This window comes from Salmo salar, chromosome ssa01 (assembly GCF_905237065.1).
Source record: "Salmo salar chromosome ssa01, Ssal_v3.1, whole genome shotgun sequence".
Taxonomy (NCBI): Eukaryota; Metazoa; Chordata; class Actinopteri; order Salmoniformes; family Salmonidae; genus Salmo; species Salmo salar.
Genome location: NC_059442.1, coordinates 136,837,044 through 136,863,748, shown reverse-complemented (window position 1 = coordinate 136,863,748; position 26,705 = coordinate 136,837,044). Strand labels below are relative to the sequence as shown.

Genomic DNA, 26,705 nt, shown 5'->3' with positions numbered 1-26,705 from the left:
TGTTATTTTATAGTTTTGATGACTTCACTATTATTCTACAATGTAGAAATTAGTAAAAATAAAGAAAAACCCTTGAATGAGAAGGTGTGTCCAAACTTTTGACTGGTACTGTATGCATATGCACAATTCTGAGATCTTGTCATCTGGCTGCATTAGATCATCCAAACCCTGACTGGAGTGACCCTTTCACCTGAGTGATTGAACACTAACAAGCAGTCCTCACTCCCATCCCTGTCTAATCTCATTCCCTGTAGGCAGTCACACTGAAGTGTCAAACTTTCATTCCCCTGCTATGGATTCCTTAAACACAGATACCATTACTACCCTGAAAGAGACTCTACCTTCTAAGGGCTTCCTATGAGACCTTAACACAGCCAGGAAAACCAAGGGTCCAAGCCACAGCACAGTGCTGGAAGGACATACAGACACCACTTGTTCTGTGAGTGCATGCGTGCGAGTGTGTGTGTCTGTCACAGTGTGAGTGTGTGTGTCTGTCACGGTGTGAGTGTGTGTGTCTGTCACGGTGTGAGTGTGTCTGTCACGGTGTGAGTGAGAGTGTGTCTGTCACAGTGTGAGTGAGTGTGTCTGTAACAGTGTGAGTGAGTGTGTTGCTCTGTGTTGAGTCATGGAGAGGAAAAGGCGAACACTGCAGAACAGCGACTTTTAGGCCAGAAACTCGCTGACATGCGAGTGAAGGTAGAAAAACAGCTGCCAGACTGCTTTGCCTTAATGAAAACCAGACCATGCCAAACGAAGGGCCATTACCAGTACTCCAGGTCTGAGACCCAAGGAGTGGTTAGATATACATTACTCCACGTCTACTTTCAAGCTCAAATGAATAGTGTTCAGCCTCAGGACACTACTTACAGAATGACACTAAATAGCAATAACAACAGTTAAAAACTAAAACATTAGAACATATTAAGTAAGCATTGTTGTTTTTAAAGGAGCACTATCAGTGGAATACGAAATAACAAAATCTGGCACCTTTGTATCGGTTAACATCGACTATTTTACATTTTTATCTTACATCCTTCTCTTACCATAATAAGAATAATACAAAATCGAACTATCAGTACAACTTCTGTGGGTTCAGGCACATAAAGAGTTAAAAAGGAAAAGGGGGAGTGCATGAATTAAAAAGAGGAGGCCGGGAGCAGAAAGACATTCAGTCTTCTGAATGCACTGGTTGGTACTGGGACATTCTAGAACAGAGGGAGGGGATGCTGCCTGCAACACTGTCAATTAAATGGTGTATGAATCTCAAAGATCCCATTACAGTGATAGATCACAATCCCCTTCAGGCGAGGTATATGGGCACATACTGTACTATAGCTTAGCTGAGTACGAGTGTGGCACCATCTTGCAAAGAGGGTCAGTTGAATGAGGCTATGACAAATTGGGCATTCCCTAGTATTCTCACAAATCTTCCTTCCTTCGCTGCCGCCCGGTTACACTCCTCCCAACATCCTAAATTTGAGTCACATCTCCTCTCATGGGCCGTTAAGTTCCATGATGGCCTCTCCCTGGGAGACTTAATACAGCGCTCTATTCACCGCCTGCCAAAACTCCTTCTCCTAATCTACTTGACTTTCCTGGCTCACCAGCAGCTTCCAAATATGGACCATGTTTTTTCATTCCATTTATACCTTTAAACAAAGCTATTGGTGGAATGACATGAGATGAGCACCAGTGAGAAGTTCCTTTAAGGTTTTCAACAGTGGTTCAGTTTACTACTAATCTCATGCCTCATCCCGTAACCTGAGGACGAGGATAGCATACTACCAGCTTTAAACAATAACAATGGACAAGTCAATAAATTGTGTTGATCGTAGCCAGTGCTGTACTGATCTTAACAGTGTGAGAGATGAAAAGCACAGTGGAGGGCAAGGCTGTATAAACAGTAGAGAACAAACACAAACCAGTGAAAAGATGATTAGATCAATATTGAGGAAAGCATAAGCAACTTATCTCCTCCATGTTTGTTCACTACGTAATGTTAGCACAACTAATCTGATGTAGAACATGTTACCCATGTGTCTCCATACTTCATTTACCCTACATTGAAAATGAAAAAAGACGAACGGCAACAGATTGGACTCCCTCCATGCAAATGCGACATGCACTGTCTTGACCTTCTGGCCGTTTTAAAACTGCTCAGTCTAGTCTCACTTGACCCCTCTACTATAACATGAACATCAGAAACTAAACTGAATGATACATGGCAGGAAGAAAGTACAGTAGAGAACACTAAATAATACAGTCAAAAGTGCTCAAATAAGGGCTGTTGTTTTCGTCTCTTTTTTTCTTCAAATGAGGCAAATCTTTTTTATAGAGAGAGAGTGGGGAGAGTGGGGAAGAGATGTAGGCAGCGGCAGATGGGGGAGAGAGATTGAGGAGGGGAGAATTGGTTTGTCTCCTGGTGGAATGGCCCCTAGTCCCTGATGCCCCTCTCCTCAAGCCCTCGTTTCCCCTGGTGGCCAATGGGAGGGGTTAACCCAGGCTGGTGATGTTGGCCCTGCCACCAGGTGGCTCCACAATGCGCTGGGTGTTACGCCGAGGAAGGTTGTCATCAACTTGAGCACCTACAAGTACAGAAGAGGAGGAGGAAGTCAATATCACTGTATTATGACATTTTCATTGTTATGAACATATAGATCATAGTTTATCATCAAAACTATGATAGGTATAATGTCAGATATTGCTAGTGAATGGATCCAGGGATCCACCCCAGTGCTCCTCACCAGATAGGCTGAACCCTGACTGGTGCAGGTTGCGGACAGGCTGGGCGCCGGCTACTGCCTGCTTGGCTGGAGAGGTCTTGGCAGAGGAGGCAGGAGTCATAGTTTTGGGTGTGACTGACACCTCACAAACAGGCCCGTCATAAAGCCCCCGGGGAACACCCCTTAGCTCAGCCAGCTGGAGAACAGGGAGGAGGCAGAATCAAGAGTCAAGATCAAACAACCCGAACCTACTGCATGGGTTAAACCCCCGAAAAAACACATCTCAGATCTCAGATCGATTGTCTGCCGGGCGAAATTAACTTACCCTTTCATGTAAATTAACTTACCCTTTCATGTAAATTAACTTACCCTTTCATGTAAATGAACTTACCCTTTCATGTAAATTTACCTCACCTTTCATGTAAATTAACCTCCCCTTCATGTAAATTAACTTCCCATGTCATGTAAATTAACTTCCCCTTTCATGTAAAAAGCTTTTAGGGAAAGAGGATAATTTTGTACATTAAATTGCAAGTTTGACCAGCTCCAGTCCTTTCCAATTTGATTTAAAAAAAAAAATATATATATATATATATATATATATATATATATACACACCTTAAAAAATATATAACTACTGTACAACCAAGAAATCCATATGATGGAAATCCGTTGCAGTGACAGAACTTTTACCCTGCTACTGATAGATGTTGCGTTCCACTAACCTGTCAGAAAATACCCTCATCTTATCATGAGTCAACAGCTTAACATAATACAGGGTATTTGAAAAGGAAACCCACCCTTGGAAATAAAACACATCAATACAAAAGACAGCACACCACGATGACACAGTTCCAAAACAGTGCCTTACCCTGCTGCGGGCCTTTATCCTCTTGTAGACGTAGTCAGAGAAGGGCTTCCGGCCCACGAAGCGGCCGCACCCCTCGGTGGTGTGGAGGTTCCCGTCCTCCAGGACGATCTTACCCTGGCTGATCACTACCAGGGGGGCACCACGCACCTCCACACCCTCAAAGATGTTGTACTCCACATTCTGGAAGAGTGACAGGGGGAGAGAGGAGGAGAGGCAGAATGTGGAGTACAATGGATTATTTTTCTTATGATTTGTGTGAGTTGATTGGTTTTAGTACTAGTGTGGTGGACCTCCCTCCTCCTCCATCCTTTGCCAGTGAGCTGCTGTTTTATAGTAGGCCAATGTTCAAATTATTAAGTGTCCCCTATGGGTTTTTTCAAAGGTTAGATAAATGGCAATTGAAAACCCCTCCTGAGATAGCATCATTGATCATCACAGACCATTGATTTAGCCAGGCAGCGAGGAGCAGTTACCAGGCTCTTACAAGGATGGTGTAGGCAGTGGAAAGCAGTGTGGAGTGTGACCACCCTCGTAAAAACTACTGGCTGACTAGGACTGAGGTCATGGCAATTTAGTGGGCTCCACAGGGCTTAGAAAAAGCCAGTAGTGAGATCACCTTGAGGCTGGACCACCCAACACACTATGCCTCTCTGAATTACCAATTTTCCCCATGTACATTAGTCAATTTCTTGACCAAATGGAAAGAAATAAACCATAGAACACAGAGAGGTAGAGCAATTAGACTGCAAAAGCACACACAGGCACACGGACATACACACGCACACACACTGTGATTTGGCTGCTAACAATCAGAAATGACATGTTCCCGTACTCTGGCAGAGTTTGGGGGTGACATCACTCCTCTGAGTTACCATAAGGCCCACGCCCTAGAACTGGGGAACCCAACCAATCATATGTGGTCAGGAGTCAGATGACCATAAAAAATACCAATATGGTAATTTCATATATAACCTCAAGTTCACTTGAATGTTCAAAGTTTAACTATTTAATTTTGGACAGTTTCCCAAAGATGAATCTGTGGTGTAATACCACATGTGTAATACCATACGGCTGGATATACAGTAGATTGCGCTTTTCTGAAGGTGCAATGTTTGTGCGTAGTGAGTGTGTGACTGACTGACCGAGTTGTGGCTCTTGGCTGAGATGATCTTGGTGACGTCTGGGTCCCAGAGTACCAAGTCAGCGTCAGAGCCCACAGCAATGCGGCCCTTACGGGGGTACAGGTTGAAGATCTTAGCAGCGTTGGTGCTGGTGACTGCCACAAACTGGTTCTCATCCATTTTACCTGTCACCTGAATGAGCCAGGGGAACATAGAAAATGGGGCAGTTAACTTAGGGAGAAAATCACATTTTTGTGAATACACAGTGAGGGAAAAAAGTATTTGATCCCCTGCTGATTTTGTATGTTTGCCCACCGACAAAGAAATGATCAGTCTATAATTTTAATGGAAGGTTTATTTGAACAGTGAGAGACAGAATAACAACAAAAAATCCAGAAAAACACATGTCAAAAATGTTATTTGTATTTGACCCCCTCTCAATCAGAAAGATTTCTGGCTCCCAGGTGTCTTTTATACAGGTAACGAGCTGAGATTAGGAGCACACTCTTAAAGGGAGTGCTCCTAATCTCAGTTTGTTACCTGTATAAAAGACACCTGTCCACATAAGCAATCAATCAATCAGATTCCAAACTCTCCATCATGGCCAAGACCAAAGAGCTCTCCAAGGATGTCAGGGACAAGATTGTAGACCTACACAAGGCTGGAATGGGCTACAAGACCGTCGCCAAGCAGCTTGGTGAGAAGGTGACAACAGTTGGTGCGATTATTCGCAAATGGAAGAAACACAAAAGAACTGTCAATCTCCCTTGGCCTGGGACTCCATGCAAGATCTCACCTCGTGGAGTTGCAATGATCATGAGAATGGTGAGGAATCAGCCCAGAACTACAAGGGAGGATCTTGTCAATGATCTCAAGGCAGCTGGGACCATAGTCACCAAGAAAACAATTGGTAACACACTACGCCGTGAAGGACTGAAATCCTGCAGCACCTGCAAGGTCCCCCTGCTCAAGAAAGCACATATACATGCCCGTCTGAAGTTTGCCAATAAACATCTGAATGATTCAGAGGACAACTGGGTGAAAGTGTTGTGGTCAGATGAGACCAAAATGGAGCTCTTTGGCATCAACTCAACTCACCGTGTTTGGAGGAGGAGGAATGCTGCCTATGACCCCAAGAACACCATCCGCACCATCAAACATGGAGGTGGAAACATTATGCTTTGGGGGTGTTTTTCTGCTAAGGGGACAGGACAACACCGCATCATAAGGACAATGGACGGGGCCATGTACCGTCAAATCTTGGGTGAGAACCTCCTTCCCTCAGCCAGGGCATTGAAAATGGGTCGTGGATGGGTATTCCAGCATGACAATGACCCAAAACACACGGCCAAGGCAACAAAGGAGTGGCTCAAGAAGAAGCACATTAAGGTCCTGGAGTGGCCTAGCCAGTCTCCAGACCTTAATCCCATAGAAAATCTGTGGAGGGAGCTGAAGGTTCGAGTTGCCAAACGTCAGCCTCGAAACCTTAATGACTTGGAGAAGATCTGCAAAGAGGAGTGGGACAGAATCCCTCCTGAGTGACTATGGTCCCAGCTGCCTTGAGATCATTGACAAGATCCTATATATATATATATATATATATAACATGTAGTCTCTCACCACACACTTGTCCCAGATGAGGGACATTCTCTCCTCAGTGCCATTGGTACCCTCGGGGATGAGGGTGAAGTCATCTTTGCCCACGGCGCGCTGGGCAGTGTTGAAGGTGCAGTGGGCACTGCCAGTCACCTGAAGGTCTCCACTGGAGAGGAAGGCACAGGAAAAGAGATTAGACTGTGCCACTTGGACTCAGAGTGGGATGATTGTCCTACTTTATATTGTCACCATGATAACAGTTTACACCATATGAATATGGATATTTGTCCATATGGCCCAATCCAGTGTAATGGTGCTGAGTTAGTACTCTCACCAGGAGAGCAGGGAGCTGAGATAGTCGGGCGTGGTCGGGTCTGTGCTGAGGGGCGGGGACGTGATAAAGGCGGCGGCCTTGGCCCAGTTCTTGCTCCAATAGTGTGAGCCGTCTGTGCCCAGGCTGGCAGTGATTGGCTCCCCATACACCACCGTGCCTGCAAGGCCAATCAGAAACATCATGTGATAACAAATGAATGATGTTATTGACTTATTATGGTGCCTCTCCCTTCTTTTGGCTCACACATGTGCATCTTCCCTTCATCTTTCTGTATGTTTATACCCTAGCAACAGCCTAGCAACAGTCTCTCACCCTTCTTCCTGGCCTGAGCGATGACATCAGCAGCACTCTTGCTCATCACCTTAGTGACGTAGAGGGGACAGTTGGTCTGATTGGCTACTGTCACAGAACGATTGACAGCCTCTGCCTCCACCTGAAAGACACACCCAGGGTTCAGAGGTCAAGGTGACCATGCAAGGATGCATTTTGAAAATAGAGGTAAGAACTCTGAGGTCAAATGCTGATGCATTATACCTCTTCAGGACGGCTCAAGACGTGTCCCTCAGGCCCAGTGATGCCCTGCTCCAGGATCCGACGCTGCTCCTGAATGGACAGAACAGGCACGCTTTAAAAATGTCCACTGTTAGGTATTTTAGATCGGGTTTTGATAGTCCAGTAAATGGTGTATTGTTAGCTGGGCTTTGGCGGTATACTGTATATACCATATACCGGGGTACTTGGGAATAGCCACGGAATGGTTTTTCCATACCGTCAATACCATTGAAAGCCAGTCACCTGTTTGTTTGTAAATAACACAACGGGATAAAGTGGGTGCAGGTGAGCCCAGCTGTATAGTCGGGCTGTGTATTGACAGGGGTTGCGTTTTATTTTGAAAGTCAACAGTGTTTTTTTTGCTTCAATAGAGTGATCAGGGACGTGCAACTATAGTTTTCCTTCACAAAAAATACATTAGTGCAACACATTCGGCAGAATATAGCTTCATTTTCATCAGATGATAACACAAGTGCAAAGCTATTTGGCTGGCAGCCCCACAAGTAAATAAGCTTACAATGAAAAAACAAGGTATGTTTTGCAAAAACGATGCATGGCCATTATACTTGTAATGTTTATTATAGAAAGAATGTAGCCAGGTACATTTGCTAATGTTTTGTTTAAAGTGAAACTTGGCTACACAGAGAAAAGTACCGGAGAAAAGTAGCTACACATCAGTCGGTGCTGTCTGGTGATAGAATGCCTGTTTGTGAATTCTCATCCGAGTAGAGAAGTGCAACTGAAGCACAACATTTGTCAGATGCCGAGCAGAAATTACAATAAGAAGCATTTTAGATGTGTACTTACAAAACGCAGCAATATATTTATTGTGTTTTATCTTTTCTTTCTGCGTGAAAAATGCTGAATTCTGAGTTAACGCGACCCCTAAATTTAACTTGCTAGTTATCTAAGTAAGTGGCTGAATTGTTAGCTTTCTGCCGTGTTTGAGAAGTCAAAGCCCTTTGGATGAGTTATCTTAATTTCCTTGCATTTTTTTCTCCTCTCCGTCAGCTACCCCCCCTCTTCTCTGAGCAGACAGGCCCGTTGCCCTAGCAACTCCAGACACAGTGTGTACACAAGTACAGTTTGTCCTTTAGACAAGCATGCGTCAAAACTTTGTTCATTTTGTGGCAACCCGGTTGCCAGCAGGGAGCTACAAGCAAAGAGCAGGACCTTAGTGAGCTCCAGAGGGCTCCAGAGGCCAAGGTGAGTCAGCACCATGGACAGCTCTACAGGCACCGACTGGGGCTGGTGATTCAACACCCATACTACCCAGTCCAGGTGTTGCAACCAATTGGACCTGGAATTGGTCCCACCATTCCCTCGTTACCCCAAATGGGTATAAGTAGAGGTGCAGTCACTCGGGCGCTTGGGTAGACAGGCAGAGGGTACTCCTAGACCCCAGAAGAACAGCAGTGAGTATGATAAGCACCTCAATCAGACGACAAAGAAGATACTAGGTAATGCTTGACTCAACTTTCTCTCTTCCTTTTCTTTGGGCCCAAAGCAAGAGGACCCATTCCCAGACACAACGACTCCCGGCGCAAGTATTGAAACCCCAGACTCATCACTCTCGCTCTCTTTTTGTTCATATGGACACTTTAAGCACCAGCTGTCAGAGCAGCTCACAGATCACTGCACCTATACATAGCTCATCTGTATAGCCCATCCAATCTACCTCATCCCCATACTGTATTTATTTATCATGCTCCTTTGCACCCCAGTATCTCAACTTGCACATTCATCTTCAGCACATCCTACCATCCCAGTGTTTAATTGCTATATTGTAATTAATTTGCCACCATAGTCTATTTATTGCCTTACCTCTCTTATCCTACCTCATTTGCACATGCTGTATATAGATTTTTCTTCTGTATTATTGATTGTTTGTTTGTTTACTCCATGTGTAACTCTGTGTTGTTGTATGTGTCGAACTGCTTTGCTTTATCTTGGCCAGGTTGCAGTTGCAAATGAGAACTTGTTCTCAACTAGCCTACCTGGTTAAATAAAGGTGAAATAAAAAATTTAAATGTAAAAATTAACACAGGCGGTCCGAGGAACAGCCACACTGGACACAGTGACCCACCCGTTACATGAGAAGCCTTTCAGTTGTATTTCTCCCCTCCCCGTTCCCCCCAACCTTTATTAAAGAACAACTTTTGTTTAAGCACTGCAAAACCAACTCTCGCTGTCTTATTTATTGTGTGTTTCACCTCTGACTCCCCTGGGCTGCCACAATTTGCACAATGTCTCTCGTTCACATTCACTTTTAAATGTCCAAACTCTACAAAAATTACAGTGTTTTTATGAGCTGGATTGACTGTCTTTGCAATTCGGTTATTTTCGTTTTCGCTCGTTAGCATATTTAGCGAGCAACCCCCTTGGAAATGCGTTACTACTTGTGCTAATTTTGTTAGCATTCTGTGTTTTTTTGGCGCCCCCTTGTGTACTAAGCCGGTAATACTGAGAAGGTCGGTATGACAATATCAAATCAAATCAAAGTTTATTTGTCACGTGCGCCGAATACAACAGTGAAATGCTTACTTAGAGGCTCTAACCAACAGCACAAAAAAGGTATTAGGTGAACAATAGGTAAGTAAAGAAATAAAAACAACAGTAAAAAAAGACAGTGAAAAATAACAGTAGCGAGGCTATAACAGTAGCGAGGCTATATACAGACACCGGTTTGTCGGGCTGATTGAGGTAGTATGTACATGTAGATATGGTTAAAGTGACTATGCATATATGATAAACAGAGAGTAGCAGTAGCGTAAAAGAGGGATTGGCAGGTGGTGGGTGGCGGGACAAAGTGCAGATAGCCCAGTTAGCCAATGTGCGGGGGCACTGGTTGGTCGGGCCAATTGAGGTAGTATGTACATGAATGTATAGTTAAAGTGACTATGCATATAAGATAAACAGTGAGTAGCAGCAGCGTAAAAGAGGGTTTTGGGGGGGCACACAATGCAAATAGTCCAGGTAGCCATTCGATTACCTGTTCTGGAGTCTTATGGCTTGTGGGTAAAAACTGTTGAGAAGCCTTTTTGTCCTAGACTTGGCACTCCGTTACCGCTTGCCATGTGGTAGTAGAGAGAACAGTCTATGACTGGGGTGGCTGGGGTTTTTGACAATTTTTAGGGCCTTCCTCTGACACCACCTGGTATAGAGGTCCTGGCTGGCAGGCAGCTTAGCCCCAGTGATGTACTGGGCTGTACGCACTACCCTCTGTAGTGCCTTGCGATCGGAGGCAAAGCAATTGCCGTATCAGGCAGTGATGCAACCAGTCAGGATGCTCTAGATGTTGCAGCTGTAGAACTTTTTGAGGATCGGAGGACCCATGCCAAATCTTTTTAGTTTCCTGAGGGGGAATAGGCTTTGAAGTGCCCTCTTCACGACTGTCTTGGTGTGTTTGGACCATTCTAGTTTGTTGGTGATGTGGACACCAAGGTACTTGAAGCTCTCAACCTGCTCCACTACAGCCCTGTTGATGAGAATGGGGGCATGCTCGGTCATCCTTTTCCTGTAGTCCACAATCATCTCCTTAGTCTTGGTTACATTGAGGGGTAGGTTGTTCTTCTAGCACCACCCGGCCAGGTCTCTGACCTTCTCCCTATAGGCTGTCTCGTCATTGTCGGTGATCAGGCCTGTTGTGTTGTCTGCAAACTTAATGATGGTGTTGGAGTCGTGCCTGGCCATAGAGTCATGGGTGAACAGGGAGTACAGGAGGGGACTGAGCACGCACCCCTGAGGGGCTCCAGTGTTGAGGATCAGCGTGGCAGATGTGTTTCTACCTACCCTCACCACCTGGGGGCGGCCCGTCAGGAAGTCCAGGATCCAGTTGCAGAGGGAGGTGCTTAGTCCCAGGATCCTTAGCTTATTGATGAGCTTTGAGGGTACTATGGTGTTGAACGCTGAGCTGTAGTCAATGAATAGCATTCCCACGTAGGTGTTCCTTTTTTCCAGGTGGGAAAGGGCAGTGTGGAGTGCAATAGAGATTGCATCATCTGTGGATCTGTTGGGGCGGTATGCAAATTAGAGTGGGTCTAGGGTTTCTGGGACAATGGTGTTGATGTGAGCGATTACCAGCCTTTCAAAGCACTTCATGGCTACGGACGTGAGTGCTACGGGTCTGTAGTCATTTAGGCAGGTTGCCTTCATGTTCTTGGGCACAGGGACTATGGTGGTCTGCTTGAAACATGTTGGTATTACAGACTCAATCAGGGACATGTTGAAAATGTCAGTGAAGACACCTGCCAGTTGGTCAGCACATGCCCGGAGCACACGTCCTGGTAATCTGTCTGGCCCAGCAGCCTTGTGAATGTTGACTTGTTTAAAGGTCTTACTCACGTTGGCTATGGAGAGCGTGGTCACACAGTCGTCCTGAACAGCTGATGCTCTCATGCATGCCTCAGTGTTGCTTGCCTCGAAGTGAGCATAGAAGTTATTTAGCTCGTCTGGTCGGCTTGTGTCACTTGGCAGCTTGCGGCTGTGCTTCCCTTTGTAGTGTGTAATAGTTTGCAAGCCCTGCCACATAAGACGAGCGTCGGAGCCGGTGTAGTATGATTTAATCTTAGCCTTGTATTGATGCTTTGCCTGTTTGATGGTTCGTCGGAGGGCATAGCAGGATTTCTTATAGGCTTCTGGGTTAGAGTCCCGCACCTTGAAACCGGCAGTTCTTCCCTTTAGCTCTGTGCGAATGTTGCCTGTAATCCATGGCTTCTGGTTGTGGTATGTACGTACAGTCATTGGGGGATGACGTCCTCGATGCACTTATTGATAAAGCCAGTGACTGATGTGGTGTACTCCTCAATGCCATCGGAAGAATCCCAGAACATGTTCCAGTCTGTGATAGCAAAACAGTCCTGTAGTTTAGCATCTGCTTCATCTGACCACTTTTTTATAGGCCGAGTCACTGGTGCTTCCTGCTTTCATTTTTGCTTGTAAGCAGCAATCAGGAGAATAGAATTGTGGTCGGATTTACCAAGTGGAGGGCGAAGGAGAGCTTTGAATGCGTCTCTGTGTGTGGAGTACAGGTGATCTATAATTTGTTTTCCTCTGGTTGCACATTTAACATGTTGATAGAAATTAGGTAGAACTGATTTAAATTTCCCTGCATTAAAGTCTCTGGCTATTAGGAGCGCCGCCTCTGGGTGAGTGGTTTCCTGTTTGCTTATTTCCTTATACAGCTGACTGAGTGCGGTCTTAGTGCCAGCATCTGTCTGTGGTGGTAAATAAACAGCCACGAAAAGTATAGCTGAGGAAAATAGGCAAATAGTGTGGTCTAAATTTTATCACAAGATACTCTACTTCAGGCGAGCAAAATCTAGAGACTTCCTTAGATTTCGTGCACTGGCTATTGTTTACGAATATGCACAGACCGCCCCCCCCCCCCCCTTGTCTTACCGGAGTGTGCTGTTCTATCTTGCCGGTGCAGCGTGTATCCCGCTAGCTGAATATCCATGTCGTCATTCAGCCACGATTCCGTGAAACATAAGATATTACAGTTTTTGATGTCCCGTTGGTAGGATATTCGTGATCGTACCTCGTCTAATTTATTGTCCAATGATTGCACGTTGGCGAGTAACATTGACGGTAATGGCAGCTTTCCCACTCGCCTTTTGCGAATCCTTACGAGGCACCCCGCTCTGTGTCCTCTATACCTGCGTCTCTTCCTCTTGCCAATAACTGGGATGTTGGCCTTGTCGGGTGTTCGGAGAATGTCCTGTGCGTCCTGCTTGTTGAAGAAAAAATCTTTGTCTAATCCGAGGTGAGTGATCGCTGTCCTGATATCCAGAAGCTCTTTTTTGCCGTAAGATACGGTTGCAGAAACATTATGCACAAAATAAGTTACAAATAACACAAAAAAACACATAGAAGCACAATTGGTTGGGCGCCCGTAAAACTGCTGCCATTTCTTCCGGCGCCATTTTATAGAGAGAAAACCGCTCAACCCTATTAGCCTCAGGTCTTACCTCAGCCACAATGTCTCCATTCTCAGCATGGACCTGAGCGATGGCCCCCAGATCCCGGATCACACTGAACACCTCATAGACCTACAGGAAATAACCATGTCAGCAGCCTCAGACAACCACAGATGGGTCATAGAACAGACAAGGTAAAGTACATTGAGGATACTCTGATAGCTGAGCAAAGTGAACAATAATGCCAATTTCACACCATGCAAAACTCACTCTGAAGGTCTCAAATACAACAGTGGTAGAGGAGAACCTGTTACTGATGTATGAGCGATGTGTGAGTCTTGTATGAGTCATCTCCCAAAAGCCAGAAATATAATAAAGAGCTACCATAGGTTGCCTTGGGAGACCTGCACAAAATAGAATGAAATGCTCTGGCCAAGCAGCCTGAATGCATTCCTCACACAGGTGCAAAGACCAATGCGGGCCGTTTTCAAAGGAGCCTCCAGTCCAAGATGAATCTGTTTACCATGAGTCAGACACAAAGACTTGGACTGGTGCATTCTTTCATCATCCCTTACTCCCACTGGAGACACACACAATTAATGCCTCAACCTCCCCCACCCTCCCTCCTCAACTCAGCCCAGAGGCCATGGGATATGCTGGGAGGGGAAGGCTGGAGAGCTACAGTATATAAAGTCTTACAGTGCATGTAATTGAGCATTCAGTATGATTTTGTCCCAAAAGAGGTGAATTCCTTCCATACTTTTTTCTTAAAGATTATTTTAACCATTCATGTCCTTTGTGGCGGTAGTGATCGATGTGTGTTTCCTGTAAGACAAACAGGGAGCCAACGTTAAAAAAAGCTACCATATGATAAGGTAAGTCATACCTGAGAGTCAGTAAGCTGGAAAACATCCTTATAAGCCAGATAGACAAGGAAAGAGTTGACACCTGAGGAAAGAGAGCACGTATCAAAGGAAGGTACAGAGAGTTGGGATGAGAAACAAAGAGAGGCGAAGAGACCAGTAACATATGAACATACAGTACACCAGTCAAAAGTTTGGACACACCTACTCATTCCAGGGTTTTCTTACTATTTTCTACATTGTAGAATAATAGTGAAAACATCAAAACTATGAAATAACACATATGGAATCATGAAGTAGCCAAAAAAGTGTGAAACAAATTAAAATATATTTTAGATTTTAGATTCTTCAAAGTAACCACCCTTTGCCTTGATGACAGCTTTGCACACTCTTGGCATTCTCTCAACCAGCTTCCAGGTAGTCACCTGGAATGCATTTCAATTAACAGGTGTGCCTTGTTAAAGTACATTTGTGGATTTGAGCCAATCAGTTGTGTTGTGACAAGGTACAGTTGGTATACAGAAGATAGCCCTAATTGGGAAAAGTCCATACTATGGCAAGAACAGTGCAAATAAGCAAAGAGAAATGACAGTCCATCATTACTTTAAGACATGAAGATCAGTCAATACAGAAACTTCAAGAACTTTGAAAGTTTCTTCAAGTGCAGTCGCAAACCCAGAGTTACATATACTGCAGAGGGCAAGTTCATTAGCGTTACCAGCCTCAGAAATTGCAGCCTAAATAAATGCTTCACAGAGTTCAAGTAACAGACATCTCAACATAAACTGTTCTGAGGAGACTGCGTGAATCAGGCCTTCATGGTCGAATTGCTGCAAAGAAACCACTACTAAAGGACACCAATAATAAGAAGAGACTTGCTTGGGCCAAGAAACACGAGCAATGGACATTAGACTGGTGGACATCTGTCCTTTGGTCTGATGAGTATAAATTGTCCAAATTTGAGATCTTTGGTTCCAACCGTCCAGTCTTTGTGAGACTAGGTGAACGGATGTGTGGTTCCCACCGTGAAGCATGGAGGAGGTGTGATGGTGCTTTGCTGGTGACACTGTAGGTGATGTACTTAGAATTCAAGGCACACTTAACCAGCATGACTACCACAGCATTCTGCAGCAATACACCATCCCATCTAGTTTGTGCTTAGTGGGACTATCATTTGTTTTTCAACAGGACAATGTTCCAACACACCTCCAGGCTGTGTAAGGGCTATTTGACCAAGAGAGTAATGGAGTGCTGCATCAGATGACCTGGCCTCCACAATCATCTGACCTCAACCCAATTGAGATGGTGTGGGATGAGATGGACAGCAGAGTTTGGAAAAGCAGCCAACAAGCGCTCAGCATATATGGGAACTCCTTCAAGACTGTTGGAAAAGCATTCCTCATGAAGCTGGTTGAGAAAATTGAGAGTGTGCAAAGCTGTCATCAAGGCAAAGGGTGGCAATTTTGAAAAATCTAAAATCTAAAATATATTTTTAACACTTTTTTGACTACTACATGATTCCATATGTGTTATTTCATCATTTTGATGTCTTCAGTATTATTCTACAATTTAGAAAATAGCAAAAATAAAGAAAAACCCTAGGTGTGTCCAAACTTTTGACTGGTACTGTACATGTAGGAAATCTAGCAACCATACAGAAAGAGAAAACATGAACACAACCAATCAAAATGTACTATATGACATCATGAGATGTTAATGTGGATGTGTCTGTACCGTGGTCCTTGACCAGGGCCTCCATCTCCTCCTGGACTCCCTTGTGCCACTCAGTGATGTCCACATGTAGAGAGTAGTCACAGCACGACTTGCTGTCCGCCCACTCACGCCACTGCTCAAATGCAGACAGCAAACTGACCCCGGGTTCCGGAACCACGTGGTCAACTAGTGGACACACACACACACACACACACACACACACACACACACACACACACACACACAATTGTTTAGTAAATTGGTTCATTCTTATTGTTCTGGTCGCATTCAACTACGAAATGCAATAGGTCAGATTAAAAGCCTAGATCAGGATCTTGCATCATGTTTCTTCAACCAGATTGTACTGTACTGCACTGTGACCCAGTAAGCCTCTGTTTCGTGACGTGATCCATTTACAGAGATGGCTCTGTGGACTCTGCAGTGCTGTCAGCAGGAGTCAGCATTCTGCACGATGTGATAAAGCCACCTTACTCTTCAGGAGTCTGTGTAACTGCTGAGCAGGGAGATGGACCTTTACTGAGGCAGCTAGGATATTCAGTAGAACTCTAGGAACGCTACAGGCAGGCCATGCTATTACTGAGCAATTAGGAGGAGAGTGGATAAACAACTTGAAAAAAGTTTTGAACGTCCTCCCTAGCACTCAGCAGCACTTGGTGGCACGCTAGTCTGTAGCAGATGAGACTTTATGGGCTCAGGACCTGGTGCTGCCATAGATGGAGCTGGCACTGTGCCCTGCCCATGACACTTGAGAGGGGGAGGACAGAAAGTGGGTAGGTGGTAGTGTACATACTGATCATGGTAGTGCCCCCTGCCAGAGCGGCGCGGGTGCCCTGGTAGAAGTCGTCCACCGAGGTCATGCCCCGGTCGGGCATCTGGAAGCGTGTGTGCACATCAATGCCCCCTGGCATCAACATGCGCCCGTGGGCATCGATGGTCTTCACCCCACCGGGCACTATCAAGTTCTCGCCAATTTGTCTGGGAGTCAGAGGAAGAGAGATAAAGAGAGAGAATGGAAAGCAAGAGAGAGATAGTGAGAAAGAGAAAAAAAGAGAGCGTTGTTATAGAGTTATCATTACGACTGCAATTTAGTCTGCAATAGCAAACAACGACCAGTGTTAAAGGTCAACGCATGGTAAGGATGGTGCAGAGGTAGTTAACCTCTGAGAAGTAGAGCATGTAGTCGTCGTCGTGAAACTCACTTGATATGACCATCCTCCATGTAGATGTCAGCACAGAAGGACTGGTCATCGTTCACGATTATCGGCCCTTTGATCAGGAGACGATCGCTCTACAAGATCATTTAAAAAAAAAGTATTGTTAGATGAAGAATTCACTGTGAATCATGGTAATGTTTCTTTATGTGTCAATTAATCCTGTAAGGGACAGGTTACCAACTGTCATTCATTCATTCATTAGTTAGTATACACATGTCCCATTCTCTTCATCCTCACAGAGTTAACACAGTGAAGTAAGCGTTCCTTTAGGAAAAGCCTTTAATGTCAGTGTGGGAAAGCAGACACCAGAATGTAACGCACAAAAAACGTCCTGGGCATTTATATGGCCTTATAAAAATGAGCTCATGATGGTGAGTATTGTATTTGGCACCACCGCAGTACCAGCCACTTTCTTTACAGGAAGCATCAGCTAACACTGTGCTATTAATATACTAAATACAGACACGTAAAATACTAAAGACAAGCCAAAAGACTTAACCCCCCCTAAATGTCCCTGCCATCCCATCACCCCCACCATGGCGGGACGTTCCGACTGCCTCTCTGCTGTATTGGGCAGTGTCACATCATGTGTCACTGTCACAGCATTATCTGATGTTCTGCCTTGTTGCGTCATAGGGATATTAGGCTTCGTCCAAGTGAGTTCTGTGATGATAAGGAACAACTTATCCTCCCACAATGTTTATGGTTGCCCCAACTGGTTGTGTTGAGCTGGCATGATCTATTTGATTATGGATGGCTTGTGTTGTAAGTCTCTCTCTCTCAAACACACACACACGCACACGCACACGCTCATGCACACACACACGCTCACGCACACGCACACACGCACACACACACACACACACACACACACACACACACACCACAGAGGAAGAAGCAGTTCCATGCAGGGATAGTTTGGATCAGCACCAGGTCTTGGGTGAAGGTTGTTCAACCGTTACAGTATGTGTGTGAGACAGAGAATGGGACAGAAAGTGTTTGGGATTGTAAGAATAAAGGAGAGAGATAGAGAAGCAGAGCAATAGGAGAGAGGGAACGGGAGTTAAATAGGAACCAAAGACACAGAGATACAGCAGCGGGGGTGGATCTGAGTTGAGCTGCAGCCTGGAATGAAAGCAGGACGACTGCTTTGACAGAGTCTTAAAGAGAGACTGCGTGATCAATGCTTCATGCACATCCTAATTCAGGGAGGGATAAAGGGAACACAGATGTACAGTGTGCTTATTATAGATGGCTGAATACAGCACGTCGTGACCAGGAACAACATACGGAATATGCATCTTTGAATGGATAATTTACTAGGTAGGATGATACCAGCATGGCTCAAAATGAGGTTGAGGAATGCACTGATGAAACAACGACAAGCAGCAGAGCACAGGACCACAGGATACGCCCCTCTGGCATCCTCACTGGGAATCAGTCATCCATACCTCTGTCACCAGGCCACTTGTTTCTGTGCGAGACTGAGAGGGGGGAGACCCGGCCCCCTGGCACCTCCCTGTGTTGCCCCAGTGGCGACGGCCTACTCTCCAAAAGTGGAGAGGCACAATTCTGGTCACGAGGCATTTAGCCCCCTCCAAAAACAAAGGTTGCTCTGTTTGAGTTTCAGCCTCTAGCGTGTTTCCCTGCTAGAAGCCCTGGCCTCAAGCAGAAATGCTTTCCAACAGGGTTCACAATGCCCCGCCCGAAATGCATTTGGACTAAAGAATAGAAAACCCATCTCTATGACATTGACATACTTTGGTATATTTTTTCCCAACAAAAGTGGTTACTTGTTCCCTGCCAACTGACAAAGATTCTATAAAACAAAGACACACGCAGAAACGCACGCGCACACACATTTCTCTCCTCTCTTTCGAACAAACCCCCAAAGAATGTATTGTTAGTGATGACTATGTCAGGACATTTTTAATAACTCGTGTGACAGGAGTGATGAACCCAGTCCATTCTCACATCTACATGATTCCATCCTGTTTTGGCAACTGTTCACTGAACAAAAATCATGTGGTTGACTATCACTATATCATTATTTGTCGTGCCTGTCACGACTTCCGCCGAAGTTGGTGCCACTCCTTATTTGGCCGGCGTTCGGCGGTCATCGTCACCGGCTTTCTAGCTGCCACCGATCCATGTTTCTTTGTCCATTTGTTATGTCTTGATTGTTCACACCTGGTTCCCATTTCGTTCTGATTATTTCCCTATTTAAACCCTCTGGTTATCATGATGTTTTGTGCGTTATTATTTTACTGTTGGTCGTGTTAGTTGCGTTTGTCATTATTGTTTTATCCCTGCGTGGATTTTGACTGAGCTTTACTAGAGTAAATACGTATATTTTACTCAGTTCAGTGTCCTGCGATTGACTCTATTTCTCATCTCCACTACACAGACACTGACAGTGCCATTTCACATATACGGTGCATTCGGAAAGTATTCAGACCCGTTCCCTTTTTCCACATTTTGTGACGTTACAGCCTTAATCTAAAATAATTTTTTCCCTCATCAATCTACACAATACCCCATAACGGCAAAGCAAAAACAGGTTTTGAAATGTTTTTTTTGTTGTTTTTTTTGCAAATGCATAAAAATAAAAAATAGAAATAACTTATTTACATAAGTATTCAGACCCTTTGCTATGAGACTTGAAATTGAGTTCAGGTGCAGCCTGTTTCCATTGATCATCCTTGAGATGTTTCTACAATTTGAGTGGAGTCCACCTGTGGTAAATTCAATTGATTAGACATGATTTGGAAAGGTACACACATCTATATAAGGTCCAACAGATGACAGTGCATGTCAGAAAGCAAGCCATGAGGTTGAAAGAAATGTCCGTAGAGCTCCGAGACAGGATTGTGTCGAGGCACAGACCCGGGGAAGGGTACCAAAAAATGTCTGCAGCTTTGAAGGTCCCCAAGAATACAGGGGCCTCCATCATTCTTAAATGGAAGAAGTTTGGAACCACCAAGACTCTTCCTAAAGCTGGCCGCCCGGCCATACTGAGCAATCGGGGGAGAAGGGCCTTGGTCAACCATCTCTGCAGCAGTCCACCAATCAGGCCTATATGGTAGAGTGGCCAGACGGAAGCCACTCCTCAGTAAAAGGCACATGACAGCCCGCTTGGAGTTTGCCAAAAGGCACCTAAAGGACTCTCAGGACATGAGAAACAAGATTCTCTGGTCTGATGAAACCAAGATTCAACTCTTTGGCCTTAATGCTAAGCATCATGTGTGGAGGAAACCTGGCACAATCCATATGGTGAAGCATGGTGGTGGCAGCATCATGCTGTGGGGATGTTTTTCAGCGGCAGGGACTGGGAGACTAGTCAGGATCGATGGAAAGATGAACAGAGCAAAGTACAGAGATTTCCTTGATGAAGACCTGCACCAGAGCACTCAGGACCTCAGACTGGGGCAAAGGTTCACCTTCCAACAGGACAACGACCCTAAGCACACAGCCAAGACAATGCAGGAGTGGCTTCGGAACAAGTCTCTGAATGTCCTTGAGTGGCCCAGCCAGAGCCTGGACTTGAACCTGATCCAACATCTCTGGAGAGACCTGAAAATAGCTGTGCAGCGACGCTCCCCATCCAATCTGACAGAGCTTGAGAGGGTCTGCAGAGAAGAATGAGAGAAACTCCCCAAATACAGGTGTGCCAAGCTTGTAGCGTCATACCAAAGAAGACTCACGGCTGTAATCGCTGCCAAAGGTGCTTCAACAAAGTACTGAGCAAAGGGTCTGAATACCTATGTAAATGTGAAATTTCATTTTTATATACAAAGCAAAAACAGGTTTCTACAAATTTTTGCAAATGTATATATATATATATATATATACACATTTACAAAAATTTGTAGAAACCCGTTTTTGCTTTGTCATTATGGGGTATTGTGTGTAGATTGATGAGGGGGAAAAAACAATTTATTCCATTTTAAAATAAGGCTGTAACATAATGTGGAAAAAGTCAAGGGGTATGAATACATTCCAAATGCACTGTAAATTGGAGGCCTTTACTGAAATCCGTTCATAAACATTCATACAACTATGTGTGAGACAGCCATGATCTAAAAACTATAATTACATTTTTAGATACTTGTACATTACCAAAAACGGAAAGAAAGGTTACAGAATAATGTGGTACTGTGTCAGGATTACAATGAAAGTCATTCTCTGTCACTCTTAGTAAACGTCCAATGATAACAACAGTCAAGTGCTTTTAAACTCAATCTACTGTGGACTATTTCAGTTTATAAATGTGCATGCCTATTTCATGTTTCTTCTTATTTTAACCTACTTAGCGGTTCTTGTTTTTAAAGAAGCATTTGCAGGTCAAAGTCAGTGCCCAATCTGCTTGGCCTGTGATCGTCAATCAGGCATCATGGTTTTGGAGAGCATCTATCTTTTGATTGTTCTGGACCTGAGCCAAACATGACAGTGACCTTCCCTGGAGGAGAACCACACACAAACAGGATGTTGACTCAATTGAACAAGGTTTTAACTCTTAGACAAATAATATGCCTAGGGTGTTGGTCAATGTTTAATATCAACAACAGGTAATCCATCTCTGACCAACTAATACAGCCCTAATACAACTTATTCAATTGAGATTTAAGTGTAGAAGGCATTTTCAGAAATTCCTTAAACTGCAAAAACAAATCTGAACCAAGCCCAGCACCAAACTAGAGCCTGGATAGGTTAGAGGTCAATCAGAGACATAGACTGATGGATTGATGTTGCATTGATCTGTCCTCTCTCCACGCTGTGTGGCAGATCAATCCAATGTATCATGTTTTAGAGGGCTCGAATTAAAGACTACTGACGTGTAGTTAAAGACGTGACATCAAACGTTAAAATTGACACCATTAGGCAAAGATGTTATTCACACATTGCATGGAAGCAATAGACAGGGCCCATTTCTACTGGGCCTGAGCAACCTTCCTCGATCGAAGACAAATACTGTCAAATGAGGTAACCAAGGAACAGCATGTGTTGTTCTCTCCCAGTGGAAAACTCCCAGGGAACATGAGCTGGAGCTGGGGTGGAGAAGCATCAAGCACGCCTAATCCAAATAGTTACTGATCCAATAGTTTCTTTCCAGTGGACGGGTGAACAGGAAACTGCCCTCAAGCCCCGTCAGCTCTATGTCTCCTGGACCTGGAATAGCCAGACAGCCCCCCTGATCAAAGACTGGAGGAGCTGCTGGGTGGCTGTCTGGTTTAAGACACACAGACTATGACTGCTACTGTACAGACGCTCCAATTTAGAAGCATGGATTTTGTTGAGCCAACAATCTGGCTGAATATGTACTGTGTAGCGGCCGCCGGATCCTCTTAAAGAAAAAGGAAATCTCGCTTGTCAGGGAGAAATCCCAGGTTGCACTGGGGCACCATTCCTTCCCCTATCTTCCTGTGTCCAGCTGCTGAAGTGTACATAAATAAACACCATCTCACATTGAAGGGATTATGAATGGGGATATGCTGGATTATATCTCACAGCGTAGAAGGAAAAAAAGCGTTCTTGGCAGGCAGTCGGTGTCCCTTAGAACTAAGAGTGTGCTTTGTGTAATGTGTGAACACGGAATTCCCCGGGCCGCAGTGCATTATGGGATTACTGTGGGAGAATGGCGGGCTGGAGATGAGCAGTGCCAGGCTGGACTGTCTTTAGTAAAAGAGAGTGATCTAACAGGAAGATACAGGGGCTGTGTCTAAAATCTGGCTTGCCTACTGCTTACTTCAATTGCATACTGTGTACTAATCGTACTATTTAGAGCGTACCATTTAGTAAAAAACGAATGCAGTACACACAAATATCAACATACTAGGCTCTTCCATACTGTGAAGGTGTCATATAATGTGCAATTGCATTGAATCCCACCATTTGTTCATTTTGGTAGATTGCATCCCTTTGTCTGATTATCAGCGGTTGTCAAAAACACACGAGTCTTGAAAGACGATTCTCTCCCTCAATAACGTGCAGCAAATTCAACTAAATTAAAAGCCGAGTATGAAATCATGGCATTTAAAGCACACTGAATTTCACATTCTATATACTGTAACTTGTATTTTCGCATACCAAAAATGTATACTATTTAGAATGCTGGTAGGGGTATTCGGACACGGCCAGAGGCTTCTGGATAAAATGGCATCCACGGTGGCCAATACCAGGTATTCCACTGGCTCCTGAACTCTTGACCCCAGAGCCTGGGAACAACAGGAAGACCTCTCTCATTAAAGTATTCATGATATGTCCATCCTGCAGTTAAGTCCATCAGTGTTATACAGGAACCCTTATGAGTCCTCCCCTTAAATAACAATAAATCCAAAAATCTATTTCTGTTTGCGCATTTTCCAACAGTAACTTTGAGTGAGTGAGTGAGTGAGTGTGTGACTTTAAATGAACCTAATCATATCCATGAGAGAGTTGGATGAGTCATTTTATGAATGCAGCCCCAGGTGGTGATTTTAGGATGACATTCATATTTTATGAGGCGTCTCTGAGGTGTGCTGCTTCCTAGTCTGCAGCTGACCACTCCAGCTGGTGACGACAGCCTCGTACTGCAGCCTGCCTGCTGCCTTTTGACTTTCCAATCTCAACAACTGTGTGTGTGTGTGTGTGTGTGTGTGTGTGTGTGTGTGTGTGTGTGTGTGTGTGTACGCCTATGTTTCTGTGGGGGTGTTTGTCATAATCCCCCCCCCAAAAAAATCACAATTGACTTAAATTGAAAGACAGAAAGTAGCATACAAGAACATTCTTTGTGTGTATCTATAGTGATCGTGTGTTTGGTTATACAGTGAATTGTTTTAGTATGTTAGATGGACTGTACTTTGTTCTTACTCTCTCTGTTTCTTTTTCATTCATCCCTCTCTCTCTGCCCTCATGTTCTCTTTCCCGGGTACAGAGTACATGTTCTATTTCTGAGTTAGCTTCATCACCGTTAGGGCTACTACGGCTCCTGATCCTCTGATCTAACACTAACTGTTACGCTCTTCACGGAAACTACTCCAGGACTGGGTGAAGACAGAGCAAAGCCTGGAGCGTGAGGATGATCAACTGATATAAAACCGCAAACACATTCATACACATATGATATACACGTAGATATACATCTACATTGAAACAGTGACACTCCCTGGCTGCTGATCCTATGTTATGATAATTGATAAATGCATGAAATAACAAGGATATGACCTGGATAAGCAGAAGATTGTTGGACTGTAAGGGGAAGGGGATTGTTTGGTTCCATAAATGTGTGTATGACAGGCTGTCTATACAGACAGACAACACAGTGTGCTCACTGCTCCCTGCCACAGGGGTGTGGCACACGTACACACACTGCGGCTGCTCCCTTGGTACTGCACTCTCAGTCACCCTTGGTACTGCACTCTCAGTCACCCTTGGTACTGCACTCTCAGTCACCCTTGGTACTGCACTCTCAGTCACCCTTGGTACTGCACTCTCAGTCACCCCTGTTTATCTGTCTGTCTATCCATTTTGCTCTTTCATCTCTTACAGTCTGAAAGATGGGCTACTTTAGGCGTACCTCTATTCTTTCGCTGTCTCTCCCGTCATCCTCATGTTGGGCAACGGCTGAGTTTATCAACAGGAGCTTAGAGAGGGATGAGGACAGGAAGGGTGCATGCTCAGTAGAAGGGCATGTGCACCGCAGAATGATAGGTGTGTGTGTGTGTGTGTGTGTGTGTGTGTGTGTGTGACTATGTGAATAGATCATTAGGTGGGGTAGCCCTAGCCTGCTCCCTTCACCGGGTCATGGCTGGTGGCTGGCGTATCCATATGAGCAGGCTGTGGGATGTGACAGGGTTTAGGCCAAACCTGCATCAGTTTTGTCAGACTGAGCCAGCCTGCCAGCCTGCTGGAGTAACCAACCGGGATGCCAGCCAAAGCCCCTTTCAAATTGCTTTCTTTGTCCACAAAAAAAGCACATGCACATGCAATGAGGAGAGAGGCACTTTCCCCATAAAAGCTTAGACTATTATAGATCTTCAGGACATCCATTACATGGAGATGTAGGCCTATGGTTTAATGACAAAGGCCTAAACGTGTTTTTCAAATGTGTATTGAAGCATAGGTTCATTGCAATGTGGTTGGGAAGCATGAGGGTTGGATGAATAGTTGGGGAGTTCATATAGACCACTGGAGACGAAAACCTATAAATGATCCAGTTCAGCAATAGAAATATGGAAAGACATGCGGGAGTCTATAGTCGTTTTTGCCCCTTTCCCTTCATTAGTGTGGAGGCTGAGAGACAAGGCAGGAAACTGGAGCCTCTGCCGCCCCCGTTTCATTCTTCTTCTCATTCCATTATCCTATGATATTCTCTCTTCGCCATGATTTAAAATCTGGTGCAAGACATGGTTGCTGCCTCGCCCAAAGTCACACAAAATCCGTCAACAATAACGGGCTATATGTCCTAAACCCGCCTATATATAAATAACAATTTTACCGGAGTTGGAATTGTCCAGAAAAACTAACCCGACATTGCAGCGGATGGGCACAGGCGAGAAAGCTAATGCATTTGCTCCACCCGTTGGCGAACGGTGATAACCGGCCAGATACCGTTCTCTAACAAAGAAGATCCGCATGGAAATGTAGCCTATAATGCGCGAGGGCGAAACCACAGCCTTGCGACTGAATTACTTTAGATGTGGAAATGATTCAAGGACAACATTGATTTCAAGGAGAGTCTTACAAGAGCCAAATGTGATTTGGCCTATCCAAAAGTGGACAGCTAGCCTCAGGTTCTCATCTTGTCAAATAAAGACAATTGAGATAAATTAAGTCCTTGAAAGATAACCTATGCTCTGAACGATCACGCGTGCTGACCAGATAAGCAAAACTGTTGTAGCCTATTTTAGCCCACTGTCATTTGAAAGATAATTTCTTTACATAGTCTCAAAATGTTGGCCTTTAGCCTTGTTAATCCTAAAGACCCCGTTAATTACACAAGTATTACTAAGAGCTCGTGCAGAATGCATTTCACAGTTTATGCAAACAGGTCGTTCACCTCTGAGCTGTAGCCTAAAGCTACCCGAGAGAGCTTCAACTAATTCGGATCACAAGCCTCATTTTAGCGATGCACATCTTTGCCTGACTGGTGAACGGATAGTTGTAGCAATACATGCACAATGTTCAATGGAATCAATACATGTTTTCCTAACTCACTGTTATGCGGGGAATGTTCTTCTTGCCCTGATAGCCTTGCCCAGACATCTTCGCTGTTCTGTTCTTGCTGCGCTTAATGGACCGCTATCAATGGAATGGGTGTTCAGAATAGTGCGGTTTGCCGGGTGGATAAGGCCGGTGTGGAATAGGCAGAGAAGTTAGCAGCCAAGAGAGTGTACAATTCCAAAAGGAGTCGTGCGTCCTAAAGGGGGAGGCCACCGCTCGCAGAATCTAGGGAAAGAACCGCAGCTCCAAAGCACGTCCTCTCTCGCTCCTGTTCTCCGCTGATGCGCCAAACCTTGCCAGACTGACTCTCACACACCGAGGAAGGGAGGGACAGACCCTCTTGACGAAGCCCTACGTGCATGTGTAGAGCCCCGCCCTGATCCATTGAGAAATCATGGCACGATGCTATGCATTTCTCAACCTGAATTAGGGAGTACAGTAGCAGGGGCGAAAATCTGATATCAACTTTGGGGGGGACAATTACATGAAATTTTCTCAAGAGCAATTCCTGAGGGGGACACCAAAAGTAGTGCTGTAACACATAGCCTACATTGTAATATGGTAAATGTATATTGAGG

At 44.7% G+C, this 26,705-nt stretch overlaps 1 protein-coding gene across 1 annotated transcript; it reads right to left on the bottom strand.

The window, feature by feature from the left end:
- Positions 1–921: 921 nt before the first annotated feature.
- Positions 922–26,450, bottom strand: LOC106565238 (dihydropyrimidinase-related protein 2). Its single transcript, XM_014132134.2, has 14 exons — positions 26,122–26,450; positions 16,912–17,000; positions 16,503–16,687; positions 15,713–15,877; positions 14,002–14,063; positions 13,167–13,247; positions 7,180–7,248; positions 6,958–7,078; positions 6,646–6,802; positions 6,336–6,477; positions 4,737–4,907; positions 3,595–3,774; positions 2,745–2,919; positions 922–2,585 (listed from the first exon to the last, which is right to left on the bottom strand). Exons 1-14 carry the CDS (start codon positions 26,167–26,169, stop codon positions 2,494–2,496), a joined length of 1,737 nt encoding a protein of 578 aa, XP_013987609.1. The 5' UTR covers positions 26,170–26,450; the 3' UTR covers positions 922–2,493.
- Between the last annotated feature and the right edge of the window lie 255 nt (positions 26,451–26,705).

Coding starts and splice junctions, on each gene's coding strand:
- LOC106565238 (XM_014132134.2), bottom strand. CDS start 26,169: ATGTCTGGGCAAGGCTATCAGGGCAAGAAGAACATTCCCCGCATAACA. Junction 17,001..26,121: donor AGAACATTCCCCGCATAACA/GTGAGTTAGGAA, acceptor ATGATCTTGTAG/AGCGATCGTCTCCTGATCAA. Junction 6,803..6,957: donor CGCTCAGGCCAGGAAGAAGG/GTGAGAGACTGT, acceptor TTGGCCTTGCAG/GCACGGTGGTGTATGGGGAG.